Source organism: Gopherus evgoodei, chromosome 4, assembly GCF_007399415.2.
Source record: "Gopherus evgoodei ecotype Sinaloan lineage chromosome 4, rGopEvg1_v1.p, whole genome shotgun sequence".
NCBI lineage: Eukaryota > Metazoa > Chordata > Testudines > Testudinidae > Gopherus > Gopherus evgoodei.
The window spans coordinates 60,612,052-60,625,033 of record NC_044325.1 but is presented as its reverse complement, the minus strand read 5'-3'; the positions used below and the strand labels follow the sequence as shown (position 1 = coordinate 60,625,033).

The 12,982-nt window shown below is 42.4% G+C and overlaps 1 protein-coding gene across 1 annotated transcript in view; it reads right to left on the bottom strand.

The window, feature by feature from the left end:
- Positions 1-12,982, bottom strand: part of RYR3 (ryanodine receptor 3) — a 607,531-nt gene that overhangs the window by 261,656 nt on the left and 332,893 nt on the right. The window contains 3 exon segments of the mRNA XM_030559417.1: positions 2,344-2,479; positions 7,208-7,311; positions 8,340-8,472. Coding sequence (XP_030415277.1) covers positions 2,344-2,479; positions 7,208-7,311; positions 8,340-8,472 — 373 coding nt within the window.

Genomic DNA, 12,982 nt, shown 5'->3' with positions numbered 1-12,982 from the left:
CTGTTAAATGATTTCTCTCATTAGACTGACCTAAAACTTGGTAAAGCACCACCATCTTTTCATGTATTTATACCAGCTCCTGTATTTTTTACTTCATACATCTGATGAAATGGGTTCTAGCTCACAAAAGCTTATGCCCAAATAAATTTGTTAGTCTCTAAGGTGTCATAAGGATGCGGGTTTTTTTTGTTTTTTTTTGCTGATACAGACTAACACAGCTACCACAGAAACTGTGTACTTTTGAGACATTTATTGAAATTAGCCTTCAGTGTTTACTTTTTTGTCTTTATGGTTTGTCATATCAAGTGATGAAATAAAAAAAATCACAATTGTTTTTAAATATCTGAGGGTTAACCTTGAAATCCTTATTTGGACAAAGCTCCCAGTTATAATGGTTATTTTGCCTGAGGAAGGACAGAACAAAAACTTCAAGATTGGTCTCCAGGTTTGAATCTGATATCAGTGTGATTAGCAGACCTTTTAAGCTTTAGTAATGCTCCAAGCCCCAACTTGGTATGGCCACTAAGAACAGATTTTGGACAATTGGCATGTTGAACTATTACTGTGCTTACAACTGCACTGGTCCTTTTTGTTCATTTTAACCTCTTGTGTGTTACATCAAACTTTTCACTAGTCTGATTAGTGATCTAACATTATAATAAACAAGATCAACCAAATTATACCCTGTCAGATTTTCATCAGTGAGTTTCTTCCCACTGTATAGTTAATGAACATTTAAAATGTGTTAGGAATACTTACATTACATTTAAAAGGTTGAGCCTTTCCCCACTGTCTCCCCCATGTCAGAGCCTTTCCCCACTTCTGCAGTTTTTCCCTGCTGAGGAGAACGGCTCCAGCAATGGGGAGCTAACAACGTCTTTTCCCACTGCCTGAGTCTTTCCCTCTGGTGAGGAAAGGCTCCATCAGCAAGGAAGTTGTGGGACACTACACTGCTAAAAAATAGCAGTGTAGATGGAAAGCACAGCTTGGGCAAGTAGAGAGCCACGTAGGGCAGGAGCTGCAAACTTTTTGGTCTGAGGGTCTGCATTGGGTTTCCAAAATTGTATGGAGGGCCGGTTAGCGGAGGTTGTGCCTTCTCAAACAGCCAGGCATGGCCTGTCCCCTGTCCCCTATCCATCCCCTCCTGCTTCTTGCCCCCTGACAGCCCCCCTCGGACTCCTGCCCCATCAACCCCAGACGTTCCCTGACGACCGGCCCCCTAGAACTCCTGTCCGATCCAATCCCCCCTGTTCTCTGACAGTCCCCGGAACCCCTGCCCCTGACTGCCTCCACCACCCCATCCAACCCTTCCTCTCATTCCTGACTGCCCCTCTGGAGACCCCTTCCCCATACAACCATCCCTTTTCCCTGTCCCCTGAGCGACCCCAGAACCCCTGCCTCTGACTTTCCCTCCGCCGCCCCATCCAACCCCCCCTCTCCTTCCTGACTGCTTCCTACCCTTGCCCCATTCAACCCCCGTTACCCGCCCTCTGACCACCCTGACCCCTATCCACATCCCCACCTCCTGAACTCCTCTGCCCTCTATCCAACCCCCCCGCTTCCCACGCTGCCTGGAGCACCGGTGGCTGGCGGCACTACAGCCGTACCACCCAGAGCACCAGGACAGGCAGTCGCACCACCTAGCTGGAGCCAGCCATGCACCACGCAGCAGAGGGCACTAGGTCAGGGCGGGCTCTGCAGCTGTGCTGCCCCAGGAACTCACAGCCCCACCACCCAGAGCATTGTGGCAGGGCATGCTGAGACTGCGAGGTGGAGGGACAGCAGGGGAGGGGCTGGGGGCTAGCCTCCTGGGGCAGGAGCTCAGGGGTGGGGCAGGAGGGTCCCACGGGGTGGATGTGGCCCGCGGGCCATAGTCTGTCCACCTCTGATGTAGGGTGTGTACTTGGGCATGTCTTTACTCACCTAAGCCAGGTCTCCCCCAGTCAATGCTGCTATTCATATCTGTGCTGGGAGAGCTATGTTTATGTACACTACATGCTGCTTAAAGAAGCATGCAGTGTAGACATATTCTCAAGCGCCAACTGCAATCTGTGAACCTCATCAGCAGTCTCAGCCAAGTGTCCAAGAAATGAATGATCATTGAGAAGGAACTACTTTTTCTCTTCTAGAGTTTGTTTCTTCATTTCAGGATTAAGATACATTGGCAGGCAACAGGAAGAAATGACTAAATTTTTCAGTACTGTTTATCCAGCATCTTTCACAAACACTACACTCACACAAAAATACTTCACTGATAGAGAAATGTGTAAAACATGCGGTTTTCTTAAAACATTTAAGAAAACATGTCTTAAGATAATCAAGATGCCAAAGATTTAAACTTACTGTTAACAAAGACAGCAAATCTTAAGAACGATAGGTAACGTTCACCCTCTATCGGATTCCATCCAATGTCAGGATATCCTTTAGCTACCAGCATAGGGCAGCTCTGAAGTCCACAACCAGCCAAGTAGGTGACAACCTGTTAAATACAAGCATTTGCAGTATTAAAAATTTGTTATGTTTTAGTTTTGAAATACATTTCTAATAATGTTATCGATTTTTGAAACAAAACAGAATATCAGAAATAAATTACAAGATATTTTTATATAGCAAATGTTTTGACTTGCCTCTGAGAAACAATGTGGTTATGCTTAACATTGCATCAATTTATTTTTCTAGCTCTTAGTTTTCTATATCAAATAATGAAAAACCTAAAACCTTCTTATTTTTAAGATGGCCTATTTACATGACCAGAACATCCATAAAACAATTGACAGTGTTTTAATTTGGGAGGTGAAAAATCAAAGAATCAAGAACTGTGAAAGTCCAATTTTTCCCCCTATATTAAATAAACTGTAGAGAGAAAGTTAGGAAACAACAATTTAACAACTTAAGAACTTGTTTTGGATTCCTAGCTCAGAGCAAGAGCAAAATTCCTGCCACTTCCAAGGTACCTAATGTGAAACAATGCTGTTAAACTTTCTGGGTGAAATCCTGATCCTGCCTATGCAATGGAAATGTTGATATTCAAAAGTGATGAGATTTCATAATCAGATTTTTTTTGGAGAATTATAATAATTAAAGTAAAACTAAATGGAAGTACAAATATTCAAACTCTTCAAAAAATTGATCAATACACAATTGAAAAAGTCTAACGATCCAGCAAGAATTAAATTGGAATTTCTGTAATCTATAGATACCAAATCTAATGTTACTTACCAAGAGAAATGTCAAAAACTACTAGATGAACCTTTGAGAAGAGGTTGGAAGTTAATTTATAGTAAGATGTAGTTAATAGTCTTACCTCCTTCAAAACATGGGCCATATAATTTTACTATTAACTTCTAATGTGTACCATACTGCAGGATAACTTGAGATGGTAAGGAAGAGAGGAAAAGAAGGAAAGAGAAGCAGTAGTTCTCTCTCCTAGGATTTTTCAAATAGCATATTTATGATAGAAAACCATTGCTTTGAGTATTTTATCCTACTGTAGGGCTCAACCATCAAGCTGTGGGCTAATAATTTTCACTATAATCCTCAATTCTAATTAATATATACTATATATACATACAAAAATATTAAAATAATGTTAAGTTTGTAAGTCACACACTCAAAAGTTTGGAAAAGACCAAAATTAAGGTTGCCTGTACAACCTTAATTTGCACTCCCAGTCCCACCCCAGTTGTATGCATTATACCATCTTTAATTACATTAACTCATTTTTTTCCCCACAGGACTTCTGCCTCAGTATACAGGATGGACAGTACTCACCGAATATATAATCAATATTTCATTTTATCTTAATCATGTGTGGCCTTATTAACTGCACACCATTCAAATCGTGCATTGAATACACAATTATTAATTTCCTCATGAGTTTTTCTATGGTGCTCATCACTCTAATATCTAAACACTTCACAAACATTAATGAATTTTATCACCAGAACACTGGTGTAACAGGAGGCAGTGTTGTTATCCCCATTTTACACATGGGGAACTGAAGTGCTGAGGGATTAAGACCAAAATTGTCAAAAATGTCACCTAATTTTGGGTGCCCAAATTGAGACACATAAGCCCTAATTTTTCAGAGTACTTGCCAATTTCATAGCATTTTATATGTTCAAAACACAGCTCCAACCGACTTCAGTTACTACTGTGAGCATTCAGCACTTCTGTGCACGTGGACCCAAATGTCTCAAGTTGGGCTACCAGAAAACAAGACACACACAGCAGCCAGAAGAAATTTTGTCTTAAATGACTTGCCCAGCATCACATAGGAACTCTATGGCAAAAGCAGGTATAGAATCCAATTCTGTAGGGCAGCATTTGACTGCCTTTATCACCAGACCATTCTTTCTCTTCTTGCAATCTCCTGCGTTTTCACTTCACGCCTTCCAACTTTGCAACCAGTGAGACTGGGATCCCATAGACAATGTCATTTATTATACAATCTTGATTGATTCCCAGAAGACGGTCCATCCTCTTTAGCACTTCCTAACTTTTGAGTACTTGACTTTGCACCCTTAATGTTCTTTGCACATATTTTTGCATGTAATTTCCTAATTTTTTTAAAAAGTAAAATGAAACAACAGAAATTACAGCATGTGGAATCACAATGATCCCCACATGGGTCATCAGTAGGATTTGGACCTTTCAATCCACAGAACAGTCCTCAGCCACTTGAACTAATACAGTAATTTAATAACAGTAGGCTATCATCTGTGTCAGAGGTTTTCAAACTATGGTCCGTCGACCACCAGTGGTTTGCAACTTCCATTCAGGTGGTCCATGTATAGTTTCCTCTAAGGTACCCTGGGCGGCTGCATACGAGAGAATTAGCCACCCACCTAATTAGTGGAGCCATGCAGGCATGGCTTCACTAATTAGGTGCCAGCCCCTGAGAAGATGCACATGTAAGGTGAGGTGGTGGCCTTAGGGGAATAGGAGGTAGGTGGGAGGGGGAAGTGGGATGAGAACAGGGGGCGGGGGGAATTTGGGATGTACAGGGCTTCAGTGGCCAGAGAAAGAGGCAATTTTCCCCAGCTCCAGGGCTGTGGCTGCCGGAAAGGGACCCTCCTTCTTTCCAGTCCCAGCTCGGGGGCTGCCGCGGTGGGGGAGAGAGGGCACATCCATCACATTAGAAAGGTATTAAAATATGAGTTGCATGCTTTTATTTGTTGAACAAAACATCCCATTAATTATTATTAAGATTTGTTTTAATATAGCACTTTTATCCAAAGAGCTTTACAATAGTTGGCTAACAGTACAAACAACATTTGGAAAGATCATTAAGTGGTCCGCCAAGACCCTCAGCAATTTTCAAGTAGTCTGCGAAAAAAGAAGTTTGGGAAACATTGATCTATGTGGACCAACCAGTAGAGGGAAATAAGACATTCTGGCAGGTGGTTTCACAGATATTTGCTGACAGCAAGGAATATAAAGACTTAGGAAACCTGGGTCCAATTCCAGTTTCTAGAGAAGAATGTGTTCAAGTGGTTATAAACCCTTCTGCCCTTGTGCCCTCACATCACCGGGGATCCTGTCTCCATCCCCTTCTGATCCTATCTACCCCCACCACCTGCCTCACTCCCCCTTTGTTCTTATCCACCCCCTCTGGCCTATTCACTCCACCTCACTGCCATCTAGATCTGCCCCATCCTCTTCCATTCCTCATCCATGCCTACAGCCTGACTCCTGTCCCCATTCAATTCCCTTCTGCTCATACCCAAAGGTTCAGACTACTGACCTCTTCTCCTCCTGATTCCTCACCAACTATCCACCTCCCGCATCCTTCCCTTCTGTGCCCATGCACCCTCTTTCCCTAGCTTCTCTCCCACACCCTCTACGAACTATCCACTGTTCCTATCCAACCCCCAACTGCCTACTACCTTCTTCCTTCTCTGCTGTTGCCAGCTGCCATACCCCTGCAGCTCGTCTCTGTCCTGCTCTGCTCCTATCCACCACCTTGCCACCTGATTCCTGCCTCACCCCTTGTGCTTCTCCACCCCACTTGGTTCCTGCTCCCCTTTCCCTCTGCACCTAGCAGCTAACACCCTCCTCCCCACACACACTGCAGCCTTACCCCGGCCATTTGTCTGATTTTAACCTGGACAGTCCTCTTTTTGAGTAGTCCCCCATCCAATACTGAGACAAAACTAGATGCTTATATGTTGGCCAAATTCGGATGAATTTTCACAGGAACAACATATGATATATCCCTGAGACCAAGGTGATCCCATTACAACGTACTTTCAAGTCCCTGTTTCAAAGCAAGGAGGCACTAGAACTTCTCACTTAAATAGCTGAAAGATTATTAATTATTATTATTTTTAACATGGACAAAGCAATGTATTTTCCCTAAATCTCATTTGAGAAGCAGCTTGACCATTTCAGCTGAAATTAAAAGAAAAAAAAATTAGCTTGAGACATATACCTGTCATAGAAAATTTTAACCCAAACAGTTAGCTTTGCAAAGTTATAAGACCTGAAAGTAGAGACTTATACTGGAAAGTGTGAGGAGGCCTTTGCTATAGCCATAACTTTCTGCATTATCTATAATTTGTTTGTTCTATTGAGTTTCGTACTGAATACACAATGGAATGTAATCACATAATAATTGGGAATTTAATCAGGGGATACTGAAGAAATTAGAAATGTAATCCTAGCATGCTTTAATTTTACTTTAAAAAAGACATTTAGGGTAAGTAAGGATCCGGGTATCAACCAGAGGAAAAGTGTGTTGCTCCAATTTGAGGCAGATTACTGGTGCATGTTGAAGACTTCAAATTCCAAGGCAGCTTTTTGGAGCACAAAAACCAATAATATTTCCAATCTGGCAAATCCAGTTCACGCATGCCAATTTAAAACAATACCTATTTTAAAGATATTTTATTTTACCCTACCCTTAATAACTAATTACATGGCTTTGCTATAAAAAGAACATAGAATTGGAACAGTTAGCCTGCCCTTAATATCATGCTGCCCTTTAACAACTATAAATAAGAGGAGTCAGGAAGATTGCCCCTCTGCCCTACATTACTGCAAGATGAGAAAGGGATTGTTGCAGCGTGATCAAATAATTAATAAACATTTATTGCAAAACCTCAACCTTATTATGGCATGATCTGACTAGAAGGAGACAGAAAGAACATAGAGCAAAATAAAATAAAATAAAATAAAATAAAATAAGCTAATAGTAAGCACTTACTTTTTCCAGGTCTGGCTCTTCCAAAGCTAGTGCAAGCTCATTATTGTCCATTACAGAGGCAGCCGCAACATCTAGTGGAGTTGAACCCCTCATAGAAGGAGATGCTGGAGAAAAATATGGTAATTAAAATTATTTAGTTTGCACTAATGAAAGTTGTGCAGCAGAGGGCAGCAGTTACACTGTAATCTAGGTCATACTCAAATATATTCATATACAGTATGTTTTACAGTCCCAACTCAACAAAGCAAAGCTTTAGTGCTTTACTGAATAGGGATGGACTTAAGTACATGCTTAATTTCTGTGCTGATTCAGGACCTATATCCACTGCTTTACTGCTTTAAAGACATGGACAAAGCAGCCTGGGATAACAACTCATAAAAACTGAACTTTAGAGAAATTCAACAGAAGTTACATGTCCTCAACATAGAGAAAATTTTCATTCTATAACTCTAGAGGGCATGAAGTGTTATCAAAAGATCATCTCAAGTGTTTAAAAATGTGTATACCTGGTTGGAACATTGTGTTACTATCATCACCTACTATTTCTTTATTTTACTCTTAGGTTGGTAATAAGAAAGTCATTTTTTCTTGGGCTACACTAAAATTAAGAATTATGGACTTCCAGGCTTTGGGGGTAGAATATGAAACTTCAAGTCATATGGTTGCACTTCAGGGAAAGATCTTTGAATTACTAACTTTTAAAATAATAATATAATAATATATATATGTACACACACACACACACACACACACACACCTTCCTAACCATTCATTAGTTGGCAGACTAAAGACACCAGCATTATTATAAGGGTTAAATTAAATCTTTAATTTCCAGAAATAACTGTATCAAAGATAAGGGGGATCAAGTAATATGGCTTTCTTCCTAACTCTTTCATTATGTTTAAATAACCCAGCTTTAGATTCTTCTGTTTGTAATCCAATTCACAGAAGCCTAATGATAGAAAGATAGAAAACTATGTTTTTCATTAACATTAATCCAATAATTGAATTTAAACTTCAAAGAGGTCCTCACAATACCATGCCTCAGCTTGATAAACAAGTCAGACAGCAGTCCTGCGATATTGCAATATCCATGGGAGTTGCTTTCAGCAGTCAAAGTTACATGACATACCAAGCCCAACACTACTGTTTTCCAGCAAGTAACTTAGATGCTCAAACATGGCCTTTTGGTTTTGGCGGCTGATTCGACAGAAGTAGCACAGGAACCGACAACAGCTTGCCACCATCTTAGGAAAAGCGATCTGCTAAAGAAGAAAATTGACAAAGCAACTAAATATGTTAATTACCAATGCTGCACAGATTCTTCTTCATGTATTCCTAATAAGAAACTTTTATGACAGGACCAATGTAGTCAGTGGCTCTTATATGCATGCCTTAACTCCAGTTAGTCTCGGGGGGTGGGAGGGGAGGGTGGGGAAGAAAAAGACTTCCTTGCACCTTTCTCTTAGGTTCATTTTAACAGCACGCCTAAAATGATGATATAAATCATTCTGCAGAGCTTCAGGATATAGCCCTTTGCAATTTAGGAGTGAAAAAAGATGGTCTATGAACAACCATTTCTATATCCCAAAGTACTTTACGGACTACAGGGTTTATACATTGTTACACAGAAAAAAGTATGTTAAAAGTTAGGAAATTCCAGAATTAAGGTTGCCAGTGTAATCTTAGGCCCAGTCTACACCTAAAAATTTGATTGATCTAGCTACATCACTCAAGGCTGTGAAAAATGCAGTGCAATGTAGTTAGGTTGACCTAGCCCCCCTGTAGAAGCAGCTAGGTTGACAGAAGAATATTTATCTTACATATGTCTTTTATTACATCATCACATAGTATTTTAGCCACAGGACCCTGGCTTCATTCAATATACAGGATAGACAGTGTTCACTTAATGAGCAGATATTGAATGTTTTGGTATATCTTTATTGTTCAATGTGCAGCTCCATGCCTCATTTACAGCACATCATCCAAACCCTGCTATAAAGAGAGAATTAACAACCTCCTCATGGGCGTAGCATCTGAGTGCTTCAAAAATATTAGTCAATTTATCTTCAGAAGACCCCTGTGAGGCACAAGATATCATGATCCCCATTTTGCAGATGGGGAACTGAAGCACACAGGGTAGGTCTACACTGCAATTAAACATCCATGGCTGGCCCATGTCAGCTGATTCAGGCTCATGGGGCTGATGTGGCTCATGCCAATGGGCTGTTTAATTGCAGTATAGACGTTCACATTCAAGCTCAAGCCTAAACATCTATACCGCAATTAAAAAGAGCCTTAGCTGGAGTCCCGTGAGTCAAAGTCCGCTGGCACAGGCCTGCTGTGTGTGTTTAATTGCAGTGGAGAACTATCCAGGCAAGTTAAGGTCAAAATTTTCCCACTAATTTTGGGTGCCCAAACTGACACATCTAGTACCTGATTTTTCAGACTATTAAGCATTATGTAGCACTAATATTTCAAAGTACAGCTTCCACTGACTTCACCTGTAGTTGTGAGTTGTAAATATTATAGCTGTCCAGTGTTGTGGTACACCAAACTTCTATGGTATGGGTAGTACACCAGGTGTACTCTGAGTTGGAGGCAAGCACTGAAGGTGCTTCAGCAGGGAGACTCTGTAGGCACTAGTGCTGATGGGTCCTAGTAACCACTCAGGGCAGTTGTTCACTACCCACCGATCGATCTAGTGAGGGTCGATTTATCTCGTCTAGTGCAGACACAATAAAATCAATCCCCAATCACACTCCCTGTCGACTCCAGAACTCCAGCTCATGAGACGCTGAAGCGGAGTCGATGGGGGAGCAGCAGTGGTTGACTCGCTGCCATCCTCTTGTCCAGGTAAGTCAACCTAAGCTATGCCGACCTCAGCTACGCTATTCACGCTGAAGTTGTGCATCTTAGGTAGACACCCCCTACCCTCTGCTAGTGTAGACCTGGGCTCAGATCCTTGACTGAAGTGAAAAGGTATTTTACTAGGACGGACAAAAAAGGGGAAGATCGCAAATACCCTAGGAACAGTGGCTTAAACAGTTACAGCTCAAAGAATGACAAAGCAGTTCTTATGTGGACTCCTGAGTGGCAGTCCAGTGAAGGATTAGACCTCTTCAGGCCCAGCGCCTAGGATTCCCTCTCTATTCCAGGCTTCTGTTCAAAGCAGAGAGGAGTTTACAAGTGTCCAGGCTACAATGCTTAGTAGTATGTCTCTTATTGGAGTTCCACTGCACTGACTTCCAACCCACTCCTTGCACAGACCTGCTCCCAGCTGCAATGTCCAGCAGTCACTCTCTGTTCCGCCCGTGGTCCTCTGACTTGTACTGCAGCCTGCTGTATACCAACCCTCCAGAGTGTCTTGGAGTCTCCGGGCATTAAAGATTAATATTTAGTTAAAGATTATGTCATGATGGAATGTCCAGAATACAGCCAATCAAAACTGGCAACCCTACTCTATACACAGTTTCCTGAGGTTCTCTCCCTGCATCCAGTTTCCCATTGCCTTTGGCTTACCATGCTGCCACTACTTCCCCCAAAGTGCTAACTCCTTCCTCAGTCAAGGTTTTAGAGTTTCTGCCCCCTCCTCCTACCTGGACTGGGGAAAGCAATTTGTGGTGGCGAAGAGGTTGATGGGGATAGTATCACCTGATTAAATGCTCAACACTTCTGCAAATCAGACCTCAGGGTCTCAAGCCAGGCACCCAGAAAATAAGAAAATCTGAGACAAGTTTTTAGTGACATGACTAATATCACATAGCTGCTCTGTAGAAGAGGCAGGGATATAATTCAGTTCTCCAGGACAGCTTTCAACTGCCTTAAAAATAAGACCATCTTTTCTCTTCCTGCAGTCCCTCGACTCATTCACTACACAAATAAAGCAGGTATGCTGCAGATAGCCTTCTTTATTATACAACCCGGATTTATCTCTAGGGCAGGTCTTTTATGTGCACAGAAAGAGGCAGCAGTATAGAGGAAAAATATAATATGTGATCAGGTAATTAATGGCTGTATCACAATGCTTATGCACAAGAGGGACAAATTCAGGTTGCACAAGCCATCTTAATTCTGCCATTTCCTGACTTCTGAGCATTTGACTTTACAACCTTAAAAATGTTCTTTACATAATTTTGTATCCAACACAAATATATGCTCATTCATTATGCAGCCACTTCCAGGGTGCAGATAGGGTTGCCAATGCTCCCCGTTTGTCTGGGTGTCTCCTGGAATTGGGCTCAATCTCCTGGAGGCTACTGAAATCAATATGGAGGATTTTAGGCCACTAAAAGTCCAGCAGCACAGCGGGAGCTAAAGCAGGCTCCCTACCTGCCTTAGTTCTGCCATCCGCTTACAGAAGCAGCACATGTCTGTCAGCAGCTCCTAGGCGGAGGCATAGCCAGAGGATCTCCACGCACTGCTCCCATCCCAAATACCGACTCTGCAGCTCCCACTGGCCAGGAACAGGGAACTGCGGCCAATGGGAGCTGCAGGGGTGGTGCCTGCAAGCAGAGAAACCATGCAGAGCCATCTGGCCAGCCCAGAGCCTAGGAGCCACTGCCAGACATGCTGCTGCTTCCAGGAGCCATCAGAGATAAGTGCCACCCAGCCAGAGCCTGCACCCCGAACCCTCTCCTGCACCAAAATTCCCTCCCAGAACCTGCACCCCACACTCCCTCCCTCCTGCACCCCAACCCCTCTACCCCAGGTCTGAGGCCCTTCCTGCACTCAAAATCCCTCGTGGAGCCACCAGACTTAGCCCAGAGCCCCCTCCCACACTCTGAACCCCTTGGCCCCACCCCCAGCACAGAGCCCACACCCCCTCCTGAATCCCAACCCCCTGCCCCAGCTCAGTGAAAGTGAGTGAGGGTGGGGGAGAGTGAGCAATGGAGGGAGGAGGGCTAGAGTGGGGCATTGGGGAAGGGTCAGGGAAGAGGATGGGGGTTTGTGCAATTAGATAGTTGGCAACCCTAGGTGCAACGCACCAACCATTCTGCACTACACAAGATTTTTTTGCTTTTAAAATGGAGGAGAAATGAAGAATAAAGTTCTCCAATTCAGTCAACAAGGGTATTAAGCAGACAAACAATTAAACAAATTGGACTTTGTCTAGAAAATTGGAGTCAATACCTCTATCCTTGCAAAACTGTCATTGGGCATCTCCCACTATGTGGAGCTATTAATAAAACAATACAACTTTCCACAAATCAGCACAATAAAAGGTTTCTTAAATATATTTCATAGTGAACAGTTTCAAGTTTTATGAGCCACAATATGGAAACTTTTAAAGATTCACTGCAATTAGGGTGACCAGATGTCCCAATTTTGGAGTCTTTTTCTTATATAGGTTCCTATTACCCCCAACTCCCTGTCCTGATTTTTCACACTTGCTGTCTGGTCACCTCAACTGCAATACTTTTAAATAAACATTCCACTTAAGATCCTAAATTATAACAAGATATGAATTTAGGCTTTAAAATGGCAAATAAATGCATTCAGACTACTGCAGTGAAGCAGTCTCCAAGATAACCAAGACATTATGAAGTTTCAAGATTTTTGTGTAGAGATGATTTCAGGTCAAATTAACTAAGTTTAGAAGTAACAAGATGTTTTTCTAACTGTCATTGCTGCAAACTCAAACTGAGATCTGAAAATCAAGCTGAGTTCTTCTAGACTGTGCATCTTGAGGTCAGATCTGAGGTTCTTGCAGACATTTCCCTCCCCTGTCTGAACTTTTAAGGACCAACAGCAGGACACTCTCAGCTGGAGGCT